We start from the raw sequence: 24,099 nt of genomic DNA, 5'->3' as shown, positions 1-24,099 counted from the left end.
GATACATAGGTACACCTGAGAGCATGGCTCGTATGGATGTCCTGAAGGCAGCAAGAAAAACAATTAAACATTTAAACATTTAAAGACAGGTATTTTAAACTACAGATACCAGCAACAAGCTGTCTCTACCACCTGGTTTTACTTTTCATGGCTTTTTAATACTTACTTGTTGACCCATCTTGTCTCTGGCCTATCACTGCTCTGCCCAGTCTTGTTCCACCTGCCTTCATCGGCCTTTGTGAGTGTCTCCTGCCCCTCTGATGACTGCCTCCCAAGAGGCAAACCAAGCCACTTTGGTAAATAGCTCACAGCCCAATGCTGAAACATTTTCAAAACCATCCAGGTGAAGGCACCAAGCCCTGGATTTCCCCCAGTACTACACAACAGGGCTCACTGTGAAACAATACTGTGGAAGTGGCATCTCACCTGGCATTTCCTATTTTCCCATGGGGCAACAGTCGAGCATCAGATGACAGGCAAATCTCTCAGGCTTCACACACACATGATAACCAGGCTATGACTGTACCATCTGCAGCTGCAGGTCTATCATCATACTCTGGGAGACCAGGTCATCCAACCTGTGGGACTGGATGCACACCTCAAGCTGGTGCAGCGCCTCAGGCACCGTGCTCTGCCAGCTGAGCACCATGCTGGCCGCTCAAGCATAGAGTCAAATTGTCAGCTAAGTTGGTAACTGTCACCTTATTTGCAACAATCACCCCTACACTGTGCTGCAGTGGAAACAAGTAACCTGAAGGAGCTGCCAGTAAATACTGGCGCAAGCACTGAATACTTTCCTCATGCAGCTACATGTGTGTCCCACAATTGGAACTCACCAGTTAACATTCTGCACTTGCCCTTCTGTTCAAACCAGTTTGGCTACTTAGATGACCACGTTAACTTTGGGAACAGGTGAGGTCCAGACATCTCCTCAATTAACTTATTGGAAAACATTAAAAGCAAAAACCCAAGGGAATCACGGGATGCACATTCCCAAAGGATCACAAGAATTCAACTAGATGGACAATGCTACTGCCAAAATCAGGGAGAATATTTTTGGGTCAGCCAGCTCTAAAGGGTGAGTGATGTGTAAGCAAGCAGGCAGGACATAAATACAACCATTTCTACTAGCTAGGGGTAACTTCCTACTTTTGACTAGTCGTGGGTAGAGAGACACAAACAGCTAAGATGGAGTAACAGGAATCTAGGGATTCATCTGTACTCAAGATGCTCTAATTAAACCACAGCACAAGCCAAGTTTCAGCCTACGCTGAGGAGTGACCCACTTCAGGTATCTCAGCAATGGGAGGTCAAGAGTATGACAGAGCCAGGCACACAGCAGCACTCAATCCTAACTCCAGCCCATTTGGTCATGAAGACAAGCATCTTGTTCCACTTTAAATTGTGAGTTACACACACAGTTTAATTGAAGCACTTCCATATTCAATCTAAACAAAATGGGTTTTATCGGAAAATTTACACAAACCCAAAAAGCTTTATTTTTCAAAATCATACTTTATTTTTAAAGGCTAAGAGGAGTATTCAGAACTATATTTCTTAAGCAAAAAGATTCACATTTCTTTCCGCAGGGTGATTAGTATGAGAAAAAGCAGTTGGGGAATTTTTTTTTTGCAACTGTCGTTGAGTTCCTACACACTTCCAGATTTATTTAAACATGGCAACATCAGTTATGGCTTAAGATACAGAATTACAAAAGAGTAACATGAGTGTTGAGATTCAAGTAGTGAACAGGTAACTACGGTCATTTTTCCACAGAAAGATAAATGTTTTAGCCAAGACAATCAGAAGCAACAGCTGTCTTTATTGGTAGACAAATCAACTGAACATCATCAACACAGACACTGCTTCAAGGACATCCATGCTGTTAATCCACAAGCTAGAAGAATGTTCTGTCTCCTCCCATTACTTCACCTTTCCCTCCATAGCACAAGCCTCAAAACACCAAAGTATGTAACCACAACTACAGCTTTTTATTCTGTTGGGGGTTTTTTTTGTGTGTTTGGTTGGGTTTTTTTGTTTCTTTGTTTAAAGAAAATGACACAAGTAAAGACGGAAGACTACAGTATGCGGTGAAGGAAGAGTCATCACCTCTAAAGCAGACAGTAGGACTTTGGCCAAGAAATTCTAATCAATAAGCATTGAAGACTCAGACAGACTCAGAACCCAGAGCTGCAGTTTTGTTGGGTATTCTCCCCTTCATTGATTTATAACTGTATTTACATGTTCTGGATGGCTTGGATTCAATGGGACAGAGGTAGTGATGGGAAATAAGACTCCTTCCCTAAAGTTTCCAAATAGATGAAACCTGGTAAGCAAAGCCCCAAGGAAGGGCGAGTGCAACCAGCAGAGGACCTGCCAACTGGGAAAGGACAGGAGTACAAGCACAGACAGCAAGCTGCTCTCCCATACCCAGACTGATAAATAAAACATTACATAAAGGTGCTGGACAAGAATTGAGCAAGTAACAAAACCTCTGTGGCCGCTGCAATACGTACTGCATGCCAGGTTGTGCAAAGGACAGGGCTGTGCCTTCGCTACACAGTTGTGGAGATCAAAATATTACATTATTTGCAGTACTGCCAGAAGTTCCAGTGTGTAACTAGCTAGCATGGTTATACTGGTAATTTTAATAGCTATACAGTCAGTCACCCATTAAAAAAAAACCCAGAAAACATCATAAGGACTTGTATTTGTAGACAATTCCTTTATCCAGTTAATTCTTCAGACTTGTCCCACCTTTGCTATGTATGTGACTAGGCCAACTTCTCTGTCCTAAGAAGATTAAGACAGACTTCAACTGTTCAAAATTCCTTGCCCTTTGCTTACAGAGAGTAATGAAGAAAACAAAATCCAAAATAATACAACAGCAGGTTTTTATCTTACGGTCCTGGAGTATTACTGTTTCTTACAGGAGCACACATTGAAAAGAAATTGTCTGTAACACTTAGGATAAAACGCTGCAACTCTTGGACAAGGAGGGATGGTTCAAACTAGGTCATCTGAATATAATTTGAGTGCTGTAAACCAATCACTGAATAAAGTCAATGCTTGGGGGTAGAGAGCAGTTCTCCTTATAACACCCCATTTCTCTTCTTAAGAAGATCAGAGGTACAATGGTTTGTTTTATTGCAACACTGGTTAGCCAAATCCAATCCTTCCCATTCAGATATGATTTCTGAGAACCAGAGATTTTATGGTTTACCGCCAAATTTGGCAGACAATTTACTGATGAGATTCATGACCTTGGGATTGTTTTGGTACTTGGACATATTTGCTGGGTTCTGGACAACATCTTGGAATGCAGCCATAACTTCTGGATCCTGCAAGACAAAAAACCAAACAAAAAGGGCATTTATAAAACAAGTCTACAAAAGTTAGTGGTTAGGTGATTTTAACCCAAATCTAAGTCTTGCTCAGTTTTTCACTTAAGAAAACTAGATTAGTGGTTTGGGCAAGAGGTCTCTAAGGAGAACCCAGTGATACAGTGCATGCTGTTAATGCTGCCATCCGAAAAAAACAGAGTCAGCATGGAGTGTCCTGCAGTAATAGTGCAGTGTGGGAGAAAAGGGATAAGCAAAGAGTTCTTTTTCCCCAAAACAGGAACCATCAAACATAGCCACACCTACTGGATTATTCACGCATCTGCACATGCATTTTGAGGGATGTGGAAGCTCCACGTGTGTAAGATGCATGATAGGATAACCCTCCCCTGAGCAATTGCTGCTACTTGTCCCTTTCACCCCCCTTCTAGCAGCAGAAACTTTAAATCTGCTGGACTGTGAGCAGATGCTGTGGCAGTGTTTGTCTTTTAAAAATGCACCGAATTCTCAAGTCATTCCCCACCTCCTCAGAGAAATCACAATTGGATGAAAACCTTGTTAGAGCTGATCACATTACTGTGGTCAGTTTAACATACACGTTATAAAGTCAGCAGTCAAAAAAACCCCAACCAAACCCTTCATCTTCTTTACTTAGTATGGAGCAGCATTCATACTTTCTTCTGTATTTCTAGCACACCCTTGGCTTCCGCTGAACTAGAACTGGTTTTACTCATTTTACACGTATAAGTTTTGAACAGTGGCCTTTAATAAAACTGTATAGACTGGTTTACATCTCAGCCTGGAAAAACGTTCCCATTCTAAGCAATTTCTGCAGAGATTCAAGTTGTCTTTAACTCAGCTAAGGTACAAGCGGTTCACTAAGCCCAACACAAGTCATCCACATTAGCTGTAGTTTTATCTGCTGTTCTTTCTACCACATTTAAGTAGTTTCACTAAAAGAGACAATCTTTGCTAGACTTCTAGGGCATTGGTACTGCAGATGTATTCTTTGGGAACCATCAAAACCATGTGGTGTCCTCATAGCTGTCTTGAGCTACAGTAACACCACCATGTATCTATTCTAGGATCAGATACAGACAAAAGCTGCTTAAGCAAGTCAGATCCAAAATTGTATTTGGTAGGTGAAATCACCCACATGGTTCAGTCCTGGTTTCTACATGTTGGGAACCAACAGTCAAGTCTTATCTTTTGTCGGAAGGATTTACAAGTGTTTTGTCTCCCTCACTAAAGGGAATCTGCAAAGTCTATGAAAAATAAGATGCTGAAGTTCAGAGAACAGACACTAGATGCATTTTCTTCACTTTCTATAGGAGGATTCTTATGCAAAGAAAGATGATTTTCACAACCTCAAAGTTACTGAATTTCAGATTCCAAACTAAGGCATATGACAATAAAGATTGTGTCTTGTTAAATCTGTGTTGTCTTGTATGTATGAAGTCAGAACTAAAAGCTGCATAAGCTTAGTCGCTGATCTGTGTCAAAGCACACCTAAATGAATGTTAAATATCCAATCTTATGCTATGTGGTTTATAGTCCTTTCAATTCACAGCAAGTCAGTCATTCTGTGCAACTCCCTGGAAACCCTCAACCTTACACTGTGTTTATAAAAATGTTTAACACATCCAAGGTTTCACAGGGAACAGTCTCAAAGATGATCACACGATAGTCATAAAGTCTAAAGAGACTGAGAAGGTCTTTACTCTCAGAATATTCCAACTTCAGGAACTCCTCATTATGAAAAACCTCTACGTGCTGTCAGTTAAAACTGTGTATTAGGGTAAACAATTTGAAAGAGACTTGTGTGATTCAGTATCTTCAGACCTTCTTGTGACACCTCAGATAACCTATGTAATAGCTGCCAGCTACCATGATCCACCATCATATCCCACCAGGGCACTGAGCATAAGCCAAGCAGTAGAAACTGCTGTCTTTTAAAATCAGAGCCTGCACTGCTGCCTCAGAGAGGCCCAGAACATGGTCAGCTGGACGCTGCAAGAAAAGGCAGCGGTGCAGACGTACATGAAACGCTGCATGAATCATATCTGGCACAAAGAGATCAGCAGGAGACCCAGGGCTTTGCTGACAGGTTCTACATGTTAAAGCCTGCCTGGCATTATCAGAAAACACTGTCAACACACATTCTTGCAACAGAGTCCTACAATAGGTTGGGGTATGTATAATCAGAACGCAATGGGGTTGCCTTACAGGCATCTGGCAAGTGCTTAACAATTAGCTACACCTCAAAGCTCTGTTTTCAGCAACTCTAATTTCAAACTCCTGTATTACAGCATAAATTAGCCAGGTAATGAGTACAATTGCAAATCATGGGCTTTTCTGGATTTTTTGCACACGTCACCATTGCTGACTGTGGCAGCCTAAGCAAAGGTGTGTTTCCAACCAGCAGTGACCCTTAACCCGTGAATTTTTTTCATGGAAAGAAATGGGTTTTTTGTGATCTCAGGACATATCAAATCAGGGTCCCTTGGGATGCTATTATTTAGCTGGGGATCACAACTGTTCAATGAACTGAGAACCACACATAGTTTAGCCACAGCATTTCAGAACAAGTAACAAGACACTTTCACACTTGAGCATGTTAGTACACAAATTAAACTGTATCAGCCAGATCTTTCCTAGCCTGCCTGCCCCTAAAATTGATCTTGGCAGATATGTTCTACTTAAATCAGCTGGAGAATACTTCTCTTGTGTAAAAGTAGCTATGACACTGAGTAATTCGTTAATTGCACTGTTAATGAAGCCCACTGGGGAAGTAAACTTTCTGAACATGAATTTAGAAAATGCCAGATGCAGAACTATTCTGATACTACTTTGCCTCTGGCAAAACCCAAACACTTAAGCCACTCAGAGAAAGGTAATTCTCATCTCAATATTATTGCAACATACTGTATTGAAAAAATATGATAAATTTCTGTTTGTGCATAACTACCTTGCCACAATGCATTCAAAAAAGGAGCAAGTATATTATACCATGTGGGTAACAACCACTCAAGAAACTCAGAGATGGAGAACTCTATATAGCATGTAGCTTTGCATATCATAGATGAGTATGGAGCAGCACAGGAAAACTTTACTTAAGCTCCTGTACTTTGAAAAAAGCTAAACAGTCTGTTCCCACAAGTACAGGAGAGAGTCTCACAAGAGGGAAAAGCAAACATCCCATAGCTATCCAGAAGGTCACACGTTTCTTCCTTCTCTTAGCTCACAGGCGCTCTTCTTCCCCTGTTCAGAACATTTAGCTTTGATTTTTATACTCACCTGCACAGCCACAAGGACTTCTGGATCACTGAGAATCTCATTGAGACCTGGTGCACCTCCAGGCATAGGAAATCCACCTGAAAACCCAACAGAAGAAGAATGCATGGTGAAAAAACACTTTAATCATCAAAACAGGATGCTCACTGAGAGAGACCAAGATACACTTCCTTTGTCACACCTCAAGCCATGTCTTCCATAAAGCTACAGCTGGTCCACCCAATGGAAAGCAGGGTCTTCACCTTCTCTTTCTGTGAAGAGCTATGCCTTATTTCATGTGTTTTTAACCCAACTGAATAGGAGCCTTGTAATGAGTGTTAGGTTTCAGCATCTTGTAGATGCATGCACTTATTTTTCTAATTGACTCAAATCAGGTTGGTCTCAAGCCCACCATCCTGGTTTCAGCAGGGAGGGTTTTTTTTTCCTAGCAGCTGGTGCAATGCTGTGTTTTGGATTTAGGATGAGAACCATGTTGATAACACACTGATGCTTCAGTTGTTGCCAAGCAGTTGAGGGCTTTTCAGCTTCTTACATGGGGTGGGGGGTGGACAAAAAACTGGGAGGGGACACAGCCAGGACAGCTGACCCAAAGTGGCGAAAGGGGTATTCCATGCTGTAAGATGTCATGTTCTGTATATAGCCAGGGGTTTGGGCAAGATGTGGAGCAGCTCAGGAACTAGCTCAGCATCAGCTTGGGAGCAACTGTGCTGAGCATCACTTGGTTTGTACATTCTTTTATCATCATCTTCCTTTTCTGTCTTATTAAAACTCTCTTTATCTCAACTCATGGCTTCTGTTAAAATTTCTGTTTCTCTCCCCCATCCCACTGGGAGGGGGGCACATGTGAATGGCTGTGTGGTTGTTTTAGCTGCCAGATGGGTTAAACCATGACACCCAGGAACACAAGGAGTTTGGATGCCTGGGTGAACTATTCAAGGGCAAAAGCAGAGCAGCAATAATACATCCAAGGCACATTCAACTTTTGGTGGCAACTTTAGGTTTGAAAAACTTGTATCATCAAAGGAAAAAAAAATTCTTGAAGCAAAATGTTTGAGGTTTGGTTTTGAATCCCTCAGCAGCAGCTACCTCAGCTGTGCTGAGCAGGGCAGATATAAGGTCTCTATATGGTTCTCCTGACAAGATGATTCAGCACACAGCTTACCTCAACTACATGTCAATCTTCAAGACCATTAGTACTTATTCTTGTTTCTCCTCCATTTATTGTATCCAAATGTAACATGGAAATCACAATTTTCATGGAGCTGTTCAAGGGCAGCTTTTCCATAACATAAAGGGAAAAGCACTACATCCTTTGAGAAACTATTCTGTTCCACAGTGGTTTGCAAACCCTCCCCCCAGACTTCCCTAATATTCAATTCAAATTTTCCTCTTTAAAACTACTGTTCTTAAGCAGAATGTAGAAAACAATTTTGTATTAGTTTTTCAGCACATACTATTGAGCAAACACTGCACCTTTGTTTTATCAAACCTAAATCCTTTCATTGTCATCCATCATTATTGATTTCTGTCTTCCCTCTTCTTGCTATCCAGTGTCAACCCTCTTTAAAAGAATCCCATCCATCTTCTCACTTGTGCTCAGTTATTTGTAGGCAAGTTCTAAAACATCATGAAATATTTTTCTCTCTATCTTCAGAACAAATGCTAAAAAGCCAGCGAATATAATACTTCACATGGAAACAAGAGTCACCTCTACCTCAAGTATTGGTGCTTTAGAATAAATAAATACCTGGGAAACCACCTGGGAAACCACCAAACTGAGCTCCTCCTGCCTGCCGTCTGGCTTCTTCCTCCTGCAGATGAAAGCACATCATTCCACACAAAGCAATGGAACTGCAGCCTGATTTCTACTGCTCAAGTGGTTTTAGGAGAAAAAAAATAGCTGAGACTGTCTCCTATCACAGCCCACCTGCCTGAAACAAAGCATTTTATGTACAAAACTACTGATAAGAGATAGCCATGCCTGCTCTTACTTCAGTATGTTTGTGCAGGTAAGTTATGCAGAGTACACTTTTATGAATATGAACTGTATGATTTATGTCCTCAACTTATGTTTTTAGAAGTAACTCACACTTCCAACATAATAAAACGTATCAGTAAAGCATGAAGAAAAAGCAAACTCTGCCAGGAAGCGAGGAAGAGAAGCTAGTATTATCCTGAATTTAAAACCTCCCTCTTCAGGAGACATAAGTGCTTTAAGTGAAAGCTATTCTGGCAAAGTCGTACAATAACTGACTTCTTGAAATACAGGATTAGTAGATTCCAGAGCCTGTTGATGTCATGAGCAATAAAAGCAGATGCAGTACAATGCCCTCTTCTCCAGATTTCATTATTGGTCAAGTAATTAAGACAGAAATCAACTCTCTAAAATATAAAGCTACACTCCTTTGTAACTGATTTTAACCAGAATAACTGTGACACTCTCCAAATCATTAAGCAACATTAAAGCTTAAATATTCACCCTTTGTGCTCTCTCATGCTCCTCCCGTGCCTTCTTCACTCTTTCCATTCTTTCCTTGATTTCCTTTTCCTCACGTTTCCGTTCGTATTTTCGGCGATGTTCTGCAATTTTCTGAGCCTGTTAAAATGAAACACCAAGATTTAATACACATTCCCAGCATACCACACAATGAATTTCAATACAAAATACAGGCAAGCATAACCATCTGCTTTTACCAGTGCTCTAAAAATAAGATCCAATTTACACATCCTAAAAGCCCCTTTGCTTTAGAGGCCATTTGCTGCTTTCTCTCTATGGCAATCCGTTACTCATGTCTAGTCAGCCCTAACTGGACTCATCACAACATACACTCCAGAACATGTTTTTGCTATATAGCTCTGGGACTTACACTGTAGTTAGAACTTAAACCCATTACCATTCCATGTCCCTTTGGCTTTTGTGCTGAAATACAAAATTCTCCAGGGCTAAAACCTGCAACTTCCCAGGAAAAGTTTTAAGTATCAGAACAAGCAGAAATCTAATTTGCCCTGCACACACACACACACACACACAGAGTATTATTGTTGTTCCAGATGCCTTTGCAGCATATAGAGCTTGACACAAGCAGACCAGAGAATTCCTGAACCAAACCAAGAAAGGGCTGGTGTGGAGGAAAACATGCTTCCTGATACTAGCCTTTTGTCAAGACTATCAAATCTACAGCCCTGGCAGAACAGAGTGGTTATTAATGACCTCCCCAGGGCTCCTCACTCTGGGTTCATTTGTAACAATAGAACTAACTGCAGCACTGCTTTCCTGAAACCAGGATATAGCACTGCAAAAGGGTTCATGATCTTACAAACTGTGTACCCTGTAACACTCCTGGAACTACAAAACACAGCAAAAAACAAGGTTCAAGAACAGATAACACTACCTACTCCTACAGTGAATACTCTTCTGTTCTTTCAGACTAACCTTTAAACAAATAAATGATTTTGTAAGTGGTGAGGTTTTGACACAACCTATTTTAGCTAGGAGATACCATTCCATACCACATCATTCCTGAAATGTATCTGCCAGAGAAAGCACACAGCAGGCAGCAGGGATGACTGATACCAAATGCAGTATGTGTTATCAGAACCAGATGTTACAGCCACTCAATAGTTCATTAAGAGAGAGGTAAGTATTTTGTTGTGAGGGTTTTTTTTAATGAAATAAGGAGTTTCCAAGCTTTTGATTTTGTTTATAAGTATTTCTCAAAATGAACTAAGCATTTTTTGGATTTGACTCAGAATTTCAGCTGAAAGTGCTAAAAACAAGAAAGTACTAGTAAAGTGAATAAATTAGGTGAATGCATATTAAAGGTTAAAAAAATCCCTCATGAAAAGATCATACATTTTTCCTCGAGCTACATACACAAATTCCCAGACAGTGGCAACTGCACATGAATGTATCAGACATACTCTGCTGTTTCTGTGCACAGGCAGATTCACTGGGAAATAAAAGGTCCCCCCTCTGCCAAGCGTTAAGCGTACCTCTTATAAAAAAAGTTGAGACCTAAGTCCTCATTACAGTTCCCACAGATCAATAGTCCCCAACACAGAAGACTAATATATTTTAAGATGATTTCCATTGTTGTTTTGCTGAAGATGGAGTCTTCTACAAAGACATGGTAGGAAAACTAAAAGCTGAAGCTATTAGACACTGGAATGTTTGTGGTTTGTGGAGGGAGAGCCAAGCTCAACCTACAACAGGACAGGGAATGAAAACAAGATGGAGAAGCTCCTGGCTTTAGATAAAGGCAGGGAGATCACTCACCCATTACCATCGTGGGCAAAATGGACTCAACATGGAAAAAAATAATTTATTGCCAATTCAAATTAGAGTAAGAGGATGAGAAGCAGAGCCAAAATGAAATCCACCTTCCTCCCATTCCCTTTCTTCCTACATCTTCATCTCCGCCCCCCACCTTCCACCTCCTCCCCACACACATGCACAGGGGCATGGGGGCTCTGGTCAGTTTGTAACACCTCTGTTGCTCCTTCCTCCTCACTCTTTTTTCCTGCTCCAGTATTGGGTCCCCCCAGGATACTGTCCTTCACAAGCTGCTCCAGCATGGGTTCTCTTCACAGAGTATGGTCCTTAAGCAACAGACTGTTCCATTATGGGTCCCCCATGGGCTGCAGCTTCTGTGTGAGCTTCTCTCCACAGGCCACAGTTTCTGCCAGGAGCCTCCCCCAGTGTGGACTCTACATGGGCTGCGGCTTCCTTCACGCCAGAGAACAAGTGGATGTGGCCCACTGCCCTCCATGGGCTGCAGGGTAAATATCTGTTCCACCATGCACATCCATGGGCTCAAAGAGGACATCATCTTAACCACAGTCTTCTCCACAGGCTGCAGAGGAATCTCTGCTGCCATGCCTGGCACACCTCTTCCCCCTCCTCCACTGATCTTGGTGTCTACAGGGTTGCTTCTCTCCTATTTTTCCCCCTCCCCTCTCTCTCTCACAGCTGTTTCGCTGTGGTTTTTAACCCTTTCTTTAATATGTTCTCACAGAAGCACCACAGACATCGCTAACTGGCTCAGCTTTGGCCAGCAGCAGGTCTGCTTTGCAGCAGCAGGACCTGGCTCTGACACAGGGGCAGCCCCATGTGTCTTCTTACAAGAGGCCAGCACTGCAGCCTCCACCTCCCCAGAACCTTGCCACTGAAACCAAATACAATGCAACAGCTGCAATCTGGAGTCTGTCCACCACTTCAAAGGAGTACACAACAAAGTTCTTCCTTAGAAGAATGCTGAGGTCAATCACTTGAGAAATGCTGAACGCCGGTTTTACAGAGACAATGCTGCCCTCATGGGGTAGGCTAATGAAAGTACAAACCGCAGCAAAGAGCACTTCCTTTGTAAAATGTATTTAAGATGAAGCTTTGTGATAGTGGATTTACTTCAAAATGTTGCTGAACTGATCAGTGTTCTCTTACTCTTCCAAATGCTTTAATCTAGATTCTACAACGCCCAATGAACTTCAACTATTTAAAACTCTGCTGCTTAGATATATAAAGGGAATACATTATTTCACTGCTCCGTTACATGCCCAGCCCCAGAGACAGCTGGGATGGAAGACACAAGTCTTTACAAGCTCAGTATGAAGTGCCAGATGACACACTCCCATAAAACGATCCATACTGCAAGAATGTGAAGGCAGCAATGTCACTCAAAGAAATTAGAGGAGGAACCTCCGTTAGGCCTCCCCACTTACTCTTGGTTGCACCTCCTTCAGCATGGCACTAGCATCTTCATCATAATCCAGTTTACAAGCTAATGCAAGATCATGAGCAGCCTCCTCCCAGTGACCCAGAAGTCTGGAATTCAAAAGATACCAACATTCAGACAGAAAATGCCAACTGAACGCTTAGTAGTTCTTTAAAATATTTAAAAACATGCAACATTCAGTGTTTTTATCTGTACCTGTGTGGACTTACAGAAGTTTAAAGTTTAATCATGGTGTTTTCTGTAACCTTCACACTAAGATGCTATTAGAGGGTACTTGCTTGTTTCATAGACTTGCAGGAACTTTCATTTGAAGTAAAAATGATAGTACCCCTCAATCCACTAGTGCCATCGTTTGCATCACTAGGCACATGTTCAGTGCATAACTACACGTTCTACAAGTCTACACTACTACTACCTCAAGCTTAAGCAGACCCTCCTCACTCAGCACCCAAGCATCCCAGCTAACTAGATGCACTACATCTTAGTTGAAGGTGTCAAACAAGTTACTGTGCATGCCTCCTCACTACTCATTTATACAAACGCTTGAGAATCAGAGATCTAAGCAGGTGGTGGTATCCCTAAAGGGTCAAAGCCCTTCTGCTTACAGACAGAGGTGTTAATCCAAACCATCCTCCAGTCTTCTCAGTCTTCAGCTCTATGCAGTGCATTAAAACTGCAGACATTAAAACACTGCTCTTTGAACGCTGTTTAAAATGCTTTTTCCTAAATTCTATTAGAATTTACTCCTTCCAGTTTTGTTTACTGCTTCCACACTAAGTAGTATAATTTTTTCTTTTCTGCCTGATTTATTGTCATTAAAAATAAAGTTTAACTATAGCTGTGGGAAATTGCAGACTGGCCATTCTAAATGAGTGCACTATTTGCTTAGTAACACTCTTCAGTTCCAACAAATTATTTCCTAAACAGCTAGGCAGTTTAACTTACTATGGAAAAGAGCTTTATGATCTAATGGAACAAGGGCAGCAGAGAAATGTTTAAGAATTACAGGTTAGTAAATAAAAACTGTAAAAACAAAAGCTCCTGTGGTGGTTTAACCCGGTGTCCACCAAGCTGTTCTATTACTCCCCTCTCCTCAGCAGGACAGGGAGGGGAGAAAAAATAATGGGAAAACCAACCCCAAACTCGGGGGTCAAGATAAAAGGCAGTTTAATAAAGTAAAAGGCCATGTGCAGGAGCAACACAAAAGCGAAAGATTATTCTCTACTTCCCATCAGCAGGTGATACTTGACCATTTCCCAGGAATCAAGGTTTTAGTACACAGTCGTTGCTCTGGAAGATGAATGTTTTAAGAACAAATTTCCTCCTTCTTCCCCTCATCTCTCAGCTTCTTATTGCCGAGCAGATGCTTGAATATAGGATATAGTATGGAACATCCTTTTGGTCAGTTTGGGTCAACTATCCCAGCAGTGTCCCGTCCCAAGATCTTGCCCACCCCCAGCCTACTGCTGAGAGGGTGTGGGGAAGCAGAAATGTTGTAGAGACAGCCCTGACATGTAGCAGCACTGCTCAGCAACAGCTAAAACCCCGGTGTGTTATCAAGAGACAGAGCAGCACTACCAGGGCTGCTATGGGGAAAATTAACTCCATCTCAGCCAGACCCAAACCACCTCTAAACAAATAAACCCACTGTCCTGGAACTCCTAATATTTAGAAAATTATTAGAATATGCTATTCAGAACAGCAGGAAGCCATTAGAATATATGTTAGAATATATGTTAAAAAAAACCCAAACAAACCGACTTGCAAACTGCCATCAATAGATCATCATCTTCTCTTTCCTGTCAGCCATATCCTCAGCACAATCGTTTCTTGGCTCATGGTTATTGCTCTCAGGTACAAGACAGTTCAGAAACTCAGAGAAGGAGAGAATGCACAAACAAAACTGTTCCCCCCAAGTAAGCAAGGTATCAACTACAGGTGCAGTGCAATACCTATGTGCTTTCCCTCTCCATTTGTAGGTCTGTGCAGAGTCAGGATTAATTTTGATGGCTCTGTCACAATCTCTAATGGCAGCATTTGGCTTCTGGAGTTTCACAAAAACACTGTGGGAACAAGAACATTTATTGTACATACTGAAATACCAAGTTACTAACTTAAGCTGGAAATAATTTTGGATGACTAACAGGCAAGCTAGTGAGATAATACATTTGAAGAGCTGAGTTCAAAAAGATTTCCAGTGATAATGAAGTCATTAACATTTATTTTCCTCCTTCCCCCACCACTGTAGGTGAATCATTAGCAAGAAGCAAAAGTCTTCAGTGTTCAGACTTAAGAGCAGCAAGAACAACTTCAGGGTGCAGGAAAAGACACATAAATGCAGAGGAAAGTTCAGTTCCATGGGGTTTGGAGTCTGTAGCCAAGGGCAGCCAGCAATCTGAACAAACCAGCAACGTTAGGTATGCCATGTTACACAGTCTTTAAAACAGTAAGACAAAGAAAGCACAAGTTATCATACAGGCTACAAGGATCAATAGCTAGAGTCATCGGGAACTGCAGGAGAGAGGAGTCATCAAAATCAAACCAAGCAAAACAAAACACAAACCCACAAAGTAGCCCAAATCCCTTGTCAGTTAAGCAAAATAATTGCTAATACAAGACACAATACAGAGTAACTAGTAGAGCAGTATATTTCAGAGGTTCCAGCATATCAAATTAAAATCTCTGAAGGAAACACTACAAAAAATAAATTCCTGAATTGACAGAAGCATTTGATGTTCAAGATACTTGAAGTCGGAACTTCTGCCCTATGATACCTACTTGAAAAAAATCATCAGCAATTAAGAGTGGCTCTAAGTAACTTCATCATTAAGGCTTCTTATAAAGCAAGCAAAGTCACACATTCTCTTCTAGAAACAAACAGATGGACAATGCATCAGGAAACTGTCCCAAAGCTACATCCCATTGGTGAGACATTCCACTGATGTTGGCTGCACAAAAATCCTAATCACCCAAACACCTGCTGCAAACCAAAACCCAAGACCACCAGGAGAGGCAGATTACTCACAGCACTTGATCAGCACTTTTGTTAACACTGCAGGTTTTACAATATCCAATACATTGTTTGCTTATTTCTACAATAAACAAACTGAAGTAACTTTTATAACTGTCTTGAGAAGACATGGCACTATCAGAGGCTTCAAAAAATACTACAACAGCAACAACAACCAGAGTGTACTGAGGTACACAAGTGGTGTTATATGCAAACTTTCACAGGGAAAGGAAGAGCAAGGCATGTACCAGTTAAGATGTACTGGAATGGAACAGTTGAAGGACACTGATTAATCACACAAAAGTCATAAAAAGTTGAATATTTCTTTGAGTTATACCTTGCTACAGAAAAGATCCACTAAAATATCAAATCCTCTATGGTTAGTGGGGTTTTTGTGTATAAGGAGAGAAAACAAAAAAAAAACCATGAGAACTTGTGCTTTTACAACCCACACTCGCCCTGCCATCCTCAAGAATGAGGAGATAAATATGCCTGTGCATGTCAGAGTTGGGGTTACCACACATCAAATCTGGCACTGTTCCCATGCACTATCTGCAGTCTGGTAGACATCATTAGCAGTAAGGTGGGTACAGAATGGGTTCAGGAGTAAGTATGACCTGTTGAAACACAGGACCACTGAACAGAAACAAAGTGTACTTCACAGTGAAAGAATACATTTAGCAGATACAATGGGGACAGAATTCACATGATGTACAATTAACTTTGTATCTAAACAAGACATGATTTCAATCAGCAACCTAATCCTAAAAGATTCTGCAAGTGTTTGTTACACATCATTATTTTAACTCCACATACCAAAAGGCTTCTTGCCACAATGTATTCTGGAACATCTTTCCATTACTCAATACATTATCGAGCTTGTTTAGATGGCTACTTCAGCTATGAGAGAAAATGTGTCAATGTACTTTTCTCTTTCCTCACATGGTTTAAGTGTACACAGATCCTCAAGCTGCCATATTATTTAGGTCCCTTAAGAAAAATAACAGAAGAGGCAGAAAGAAATCACTAGTTTATAATGACTCACCTTGCCCTCTTGGCATACAAGATGGCCAAACAAGGATTCAGCTTGATAGCATCCGTGAACAAGTCGACAGCCTTCTGAAGTTCACCTGAGTACCAGTAAAGTTTCAATCATTACCCAAGAAATTACATCCAAATTGCCAAATCTGCCTTACAGGGTGTTATGTCCCTGGGGAGTTCCAAAATGGAACGTTATCAACAAAGGAAAACCGATTTCTCCTTCTTGCCATGTTACTGAAGTAACAGTTCCAAAATTACTGCTGGAGGGAAAGACTTGCAATCAAGTCAGAAGTCACTTTATTACACAGCTTTTCACTGGATGAAGACAAACCATGAGAGACACTAATCATCAAATGTAGCGAACTACTATGACAAACAATTTGCAATTAAGACACTGCAGAACTTCATTCTTGCACAAAACCAGAGCTACATTGGGAAGACAGTACTTAAGGAAGTTTTCATGCTCTAGATACTTTTGGGTGTCCAACAGAAGTGAGTTTTCTCTTTCCTGAGAGCATTTAAAATAGTCCATGATATTTACTTCCTCTTAAAATTGAGAGCCAAACGTAACATCCTAACACATACTAAAAAAAAAAAATTGAAAAATATTACCTTCACTTAGAGCATTTATTGCTTCAACCTTCTTCTCATTGGCCTGATCCATCATCTCTTCAGTTACCTAAGAAAATGCAAAATTCACATGAAACCCAAGAGCTGTAAAGTCCAGGCTAGAGTCACCATGCTAAGGCAGCACCAAAGGGAGCTCCAGTTTTACAATTCTAGAATGTTTTTTAATTTGCACTGTAATCATAATTATAGGGGAAAAAATATTTTGCTTTCTTTTTGGAGATGTTAGCCACCTCTATTTTTAGCTAGAAAATGCTCAAAAAGTAAGTTGAATGGCACATTTCTATAAATGGGAGTTTCTGTATCATGGGTGTTCTGATTATTTTTGTGTAGTTTTTTACCTGATATTCCTACCTGAACCTTTTGATAAGAGTAAGACCTTGAATAAGAAAAGATTGTGGCTTTAACCCAGTAAGTTTTCTATTTAGGAGAAAAAAAGCCAAAGCAACTGCTACCAGGCTAATACAGTGCTCATTCTCTCAGCTGCTATCATTGACTAAGCTCCAAACCTCTCATTTTCTTTCCTACTGCCACAGACATTAACAATATCATGCTTACCTCCACATTTTCATCTCCCATTTCTTGAGGGTCATCATTGTCTGGTTCAATCACTCCCTCATTGTCAATTTCTGGGGGAAAAAACAAAGAGCAAGATTAAGCACAACCTACAAACAGAGAGAGGATTTCCAGGATCACATTCAACTTGGCGAAACGTGATGAAGTCATCTGTTCTCCGCACCTAAGTCGCTCTCTTCACTTTCTGGTTCAGGTGATTTAACTGGCTCCTCCGGCTGTTCCTCTGCTTTGCCCTGAAAGAGAAATGTATTTGTAAGCACATACCATTTCTGAGTGATATTCTATTCCAACAATGCATCAGAAAATCCAAAATAAATCTTCAAAGCACCAGATTGCTCCACGGCCGAACTGTTTTATTTTTAAGGCACAATCCCTTTTTTCCTCCTCTCAGGTAGGTCTATCTTGCACGCAAATAATTCAGAGTCCAAATTTTGACTCAAGAACTTCTATTATTGGTAAAACCTGTCCTTTAAGTTGCTCAATTCAATGATCAAAACCAAGTAATACAGGTTATACCAAATTCAGAACCAGTTTGGCAACTAATCAACCCTTACAATCTTCCTGCCTTTCCTCACACGTTCTCTGGATAGGAAATTCTCTCAGTCTAATACTAGTAAGCTTTATGTCCTCTAGGTCCTTTAGCACTGACCAATAAGCTGGTGTCAACAATCAAAATATCCTTTCCATTTGCCAAAGTCTTTGCCACCTGTGCATACTTGCAAAGACTTTATTCAAATGTTTTCCTATAGAATTCCAACTACATTACTGATTTCCCCTGAATACTGTTTATTTAGCAGATCTTGCTTTACCAGACCTAAGTTGCTTGTCTTCATATTCAGTGGCATAGACTATCCTCATTACATATCCAATCCCTCCATACAGTTCCAACTAGACAGTAAATCCACTAACTAGACAGTGATTCCAGCACCCACTGTCTTGTTACATAAATAATATTTAAAAAAAAAAAATTCCCCTTTTTCCAAAAGAATTCCAGCCTTGGGAAAATTCTGATGTAACTAGCTATATACCAAAATTGTTCTCTAACTTAAAACAAATGAACAAAACCCAATGAAAAACTATTCTACAACACTGCCTTAAAAAACTGGTAGTTTAACTGTTAATTTCCTACCATGCTCATTAATATTTCTCCTCATGCAAAGATTATAATTTGATCCACTAACGAGTACAGAAGAGGTGTATAAACAGACAGTGAGAACATAAAAAGGGAAATGAAGACTTTGTTTGGCATTTGCATTGCACAGAACATCAGGCATTCAGGATTAAGGAAATGGAGCATGGTAACACTTGAAACAAACTAGGGAGCCATCTGTACCAAGTCATCTACATCATGCAATGGGCAGGCTTCAGACTGAACAGTCACACTCACTACCCTAGCATATTCACCCACCCTATCTGAGTGAAAATTGACAGTATTTTTTTTCCTTCCTCCACTCAGTACTTTTTGCAGAGCCCAAATGTTAGTTTTCAACGATAAGTTCTTCATATCTCACCTTACTTGTTTCCTCTGTGGAGGCACTGGCTGGAGCAGGCGGTATTCTGCCTCCCATGCTGTTCAGCAAAATAGAGAAGACAAAAAAAGAAAACAATAAGATTATCAAAACAGTGACATATGTGATTTAAATCCTGCTGATAATCTCAGATTTTTGTTGTGACACAAAACACAATGATCCAACTCACTGTAAAGCCAGCACATAGCACACATTCACCATGCTTTTCTAGGTGTAACATAGGGCACCCTGTGTCTGTTGGCTCTTTCACCCAGAACTCCACAGTGACTTGTGCTCGAGCACAGCACACATCACCCAGCCACCCTTTCTCATGCAGAAAAGCTGCCTCCGTGGCTGGAATGGATTTTCTCCTTAAAATGTAACGTGTGTTTCAAGTCAAACCTAAATACTGTTATTACAGACGTTACTAAAACTAGAAAGGGGTTTGGTACAGAGATCAATCAAGTTAAGAGAACCCTCATGGCCCAAACTGCTTATGCAATTAAAAAATTGCTGCTTAGAGAACAACTTAACTTCTCTTATATATTGCAATATTCATGCCTTAGCTACAAGTTAAGGAGCATTCTCTGTATAGACAGCATTCTTTCAGTATAGAATAATCTTCTATATTCCATCAGTTTTGGTTAGAAGCCAAAAATAAGCATAGGCTGAATTCTCCAGCTGCTTCATATAACATCTACTCATACCTAATGGTAGGCTGCCACAAGGACTGCCATTCCCATCCATTGAGTATGGCTCTGGCCATACATGCTCCAGAAAACCCCAAACACATTTTTATAAACTCAACAGGCTCGACCAACTCCTTGGGTCCCTGCACAACTGGTTAGACATAACGCAGGGAAGAGGAGAAGCAAGTGGCCCAAAAGGAGTGGGCAGGAGGAACTGGAGGGCTGCAGGATATCCGCTTCCAGGAATGACTGTAACATAAACCTATATCCTAAGGATGAGATCCTACAGTTTAAGCCAGGCTGCTACAGTGACATTCCTCCCTTTTTCCCCATCTCACAAGCACCATCTCACAAGTCAGGTCCCAAGCTGGCTGAAAACAAACCTGGAACATAGGATGGGGACAGGGATGTATTGGAGGAAGAAAGGGTAGAAGAGGGAAGTAAATACGCAAAGATTGACAGGCCCTGGCAAAAGGCAAGCAAACTGCTAGTTTACAAGTATAAACTATCAAGAAAAAAAACCCACAAGTTACCCATAAAAAAGGCATCTTCTGAAGCTATTGCAAAAATCTAGATATGTCCTCGAAATGCTGACACTACTTAATCTAAGTTATACTGCAAGGACTAACCAACTGCAATTTAAATCATTACAGAGCTAGGCAAAAACCGCAGCTAAAACCACAGCGTGTGCAGTAAGTGATCCTCCTAAATTTTTACCCTGTAGGCTGACAATAGGGCACATAATTATTTACCAGTCTGTAAAAATCTTTACCTTGGACTGGCTAGAAGAAACTACAAATTCTGAAGTATTTTAGTAGTGCTAATATCGAGGGTAACACAATGCTCAGAAGATCCTTCTAACACTTGTTGGCAACACTGCTGTTTTAAAACAAATTTAAAACTGAGTCTTTCAAAGGTTGGCTTACTGGAAAAAGACTGAAAACCCTCTAACACAAAAAGGTCAGCAACATTCCCAGCTTCCAATCATGTCTTTAAGTACATGTCAAGCTAAAAAAACCACAGGAATCAAATTATTGAGCAATTCCAAATTATCAGTCTTAAGATCAGCTGTTTAAAGTCTGACACCTTGAATCATCTTAAAGCTGAAGAAACTTGGTCAGTCTCCTCTGCCCTCTTCACACCCCCTTAAAAAACTATCCAAGCCTAGAACAGCCTATCAGGTATGTTTAACCAATACACACACTATTTCTGCCAAGGCTTAACACTTTCACTCCTAGTCCCTGAAAATGTTTTTGCTATCCACTTATCCCCTATTTAATTTAGGGTTACAAGCCCCAAACAACTCAAAAGCAAGTTACTCTAAAAATCATCCCTGAAAATAGTGTTTGATTACACTGATCGAGTGCACAGCAAGGACAGGCAAAGTTTGCAGTGTTTAACCTCACCCATACACAGCTATGAGGCACTCTTGTAGGAAGAGGGGGGTACTGAGTGGTATAAACAGTGTGCACAGGCCAAAAAATGAAACCTTTGTGCTAAAACGGAGTTGTGCAATTCCAGCTACAACTCTCGGGAGCTGTCAGGACTCTGTTGCCACAATGGCCCCTTACTTCCACTCATCACAGTGATGAGAAGCACTACTTTCATGACTTGTTGGAAGAACTGTAACTATTATTTTCCCATCCACATCCATCACTGTCAGCAAAACTGTCTTTAGAGAGAAAGTGAATTGTCATGAATTCAAAAGGGTCAAAATCTATCTGAACAAAACAACAACAAAAGGCAAAAAGCTTTGTTCATCAGTTTGGGATTCTGTGCTTTATTTTTAAGAACTGCTATTGTTTCTTCCCTCAGCTGCAGGTTTTTCAAACATATTCCCTTTAATGACTCATTTCACAACAATTCAAGTCAAAACATTTGTATTTTAATGCAATTTTGAAAAAGCAGGCATGACTAAAAAGGATGTCAAAACACTTTCCAAACACAGCCATACATTTGTATGTGCTTTCTATACAGAAATTAAATACAGGGAGGGAATAAAGGTTAGAAGATAACAAGCAAAGTAAAGAAGTTAAGACTTAATACATCAACATGGAAGTCAGGACCCTCTCCAATGATGTGGAAAAAAATTACATTACAGATGTTCACCTTTCCATTCCCTAATGCTTTCTTTGACCAAAAGAAGTCCTGGTGGACAGTAGGATGACCATGAGCCAGCACTCATGGCTAAGGCAGCCAATGGCATCCGGGGCTGTATTAGAAGGGGTGTGGTTAGTAGGCCAAGAGAGGTCTTTTCTACCTCTACTCTGCTCTAGTGAAACTGCACCTGGATGATTGTGTCCAGTTCTGGGCCCCTCAGTTCAAGGACATAGAACTCCTTGAAAGAGTCCAGGGCAGGGCCACCAAGATCAATGGGTGCAAGATGGAGCACAGGAAGTTCCATGTGAATATAAGGAGGAACTTTTTCAGTGTGAGGGTGACTGAGCACTGGGACAGACTGCACAGAGAGGCTGTGGAGCCTCCTTCTCTGGACATATGTTCAAAACCTGCCTGGATGTGTTCCTGTGTGATTTAGTCTGGGTGAATCCTGCTCTGGCAGCGGGGTTGGACTAGATGATCTTTCGAGGTCCCTTCCAACTCCTAATGGCCTGTCATTCTGTGAAGTCAGTATTCTTCCTCTCCCTCCCAGAAACAGCCTCTTCAGACCTTAAGAACTACGAGACAGAATAATGGATATAACCTAGGGTGAGGCACTGAAGCCTTCTGCACATTAGCACAAGGAACTAATGAGCTGCAGTATAATGTGATAGGCGTGCACTGCCTTCCTAGACACATATGCAGTTACTGTCATAGAATCATGGAATGGTTTGGGCTGAAAAGGACCTTAAAGATCAAGTTCCAACCCCCCTGCCATGGGCAGGGACACCTCTCACCACACCAGGCTGCTCAAGACCCCATCCAACCCAACTCTGAACACCTCCAGGGAGGGGACAGTCACCACCTCCCTGGGCAACCTGTTCCAGCGCCTCATACAAAACTGAACTTAGTTAAACTGGAGTGGTTTTATAACCACGCTAATATTCAGATGTATAAAAACGTTTAAGTATTACAGTAAAATAAAAGTTCACTGTACTCGTTTTCATTATGTGATGTTTAGTGAAATGCCTGTATTTATTTATATATTACATGTACATAAAGCCCCATTAGTTTTTCACATAATTACATGTACTATAGAGCAAAAAGTACAGTTAAAATATTTTTCAGATTAAAATTTAAAGCAGATTTTCTAAAACAAACACCAGCTTGTCCTGAGATAAAAACCTTTCAACTTCCTCCTCTCACAGGAACGTGTATCAGCACAGCCCTTCCTCACGTTACAGAACCACAGGGGTTGGAAGGGACCTCAAGAGATCATCGGCTCCAACCCCCAGCCCCCCGCATCCCGGAGCCCTTTTGAGTAGCAAGGGTTGTGGCTTCGAAAGCCAGGCAGAGGCACCCCAGCCGAATCGCCGGGGTCCCGCGGATTCTCCGCCAGCAAAGGGCCTCAACACTCCCAGCCCGGCGTCCCCGGGCGCTCGGGGTGTAACTGCCAGAGCTGCTTTGCTATGGCCAAGCGGCTGCTGCGCCACACGGAGCGGGAGGCTTCGCGCGGCGCCAACGGCAGCGCCCCGGCGCGGGGCGGGCGAGAGGCCAGCTGCTCCCGAGAGAACAACCACGCTGCGGGCAGCAATCTCGCCGCGCGTTACGCTGACAGGTAGTTCGCGCCTCCTGGGCGCCAGGAGGCAAAGCAACGCCGCCCGCTCCCCCTCAAACCCGCCTCCCTTTCAGACAGACCAGCCAACTCCGCTGCGCCGAGCGAGAACGGGCGCGGGAAGCGTTACTCGGGGGCTCGCCAGCCTGGAAAGCTGAGACACTGAGAGGGCCCAGGGAAGGGGGGCAGGGAAGGGGGAGGAGAGGTTTTTGCGACGGGAACAGCCGGAGTTTAAATACGAAACACCAACACCATAAATCTCTCGTGCGCTGGAGCCGTAACCCCGGCGCGGCGGGAGGGGGAGAGGGGGAGAGGAGGCGGCAGCGCACGCCAGGCGCTCCCCGGGGAAGACCCCTGAGGAGAGGGCGCCGGCCCCGCCGCACGGGCGAGAAGGTGAGGGGGGGGGATGTGCGAGTGCGCGCGCACGCACCCGCACGCGCCCCCCCTTCCCGCCCGTGCGGCGGGGCCGCGCGCCAGCAAGCGCCGCCCCTCCCCTCAGCACGTCCCGCGCGAAAGCACCCCTCCCCCCTTTTCCCTCCCCTCGCGGCCGCCCCAGCGGCGGCGCGGCC

The 24,099-nt window shown here is 42.0% G+C and overlaps 1 protein-coding gene across 1 annotated transcript in view; it reads right to left on the bottom strand.

Annotated features, from left to right (window-relative positions):
- Positions 1-1,501: 1,501 nt before the first annotated feature.
- ST13 (ST13 Hsp70 interacting protein) overlaps positions 1,502-24,099 on the bottom strand; it is a 22,786-nt gene continuing 188 nt past the window's right edge. Inside the window, exons 2-12 of the mRNA XM_084263013.1 lie at positions 19,133-19,190; positions 17,785-17,854; positions 17,604-17,674; positions 17,031-17,097; positions 16,423-16,507; positions 14,320-14,430; positions 12,354-12,456; positions 9,115-9,231; positions 8,383-8,446; positions 6,639-6,715; positions 1,502-3,341 (exon numbers count right to left, since the gene is read on the bottom strand). Of these exons, the coding sequence (XP_084119139.1) occupies positions 3,213-3,341; positions 6,639-6,715; positions 8,383-8,446; positions 9,115-9,231; positions 12,354-12,456; positions 14,320-14,430; positions 16,423-16,507; positions 17,031-17,097; positions 17,604-17,674; positions 17,785-17,854; positions 19,133-19,190 (952 nt within the window). The 3' untranslated portion in view covers positions 1,502-3,212. The remainder of the gene's footprint in view (positions 3,342-6,638; positions 6,716-8,382; positions 8,447-9,114; positions 9,232-12,353; positions 12,457-14,319; positions 14,431-16,422; positions 16,508-17,030; positions 17,098-17,603; positions 17,675-17,784; positions 17,855-19,132; positions 19,191-24,099) is intronic.

The sequence above is a fragment of the Gallinula chloropus genome (genome assembly GCF_964237585.1).
Source record: "Gallinula chloropus genome assembly, chromosome: 1".
NCBI lineage: Eukaryota > Metazoa > Chordata > Aves > Gruiformes > Rallidae > Gallinula > Gallinula chloropus.
This window is presented reverse-complemented; position numbering and strand designations above follow the sequence as displayed.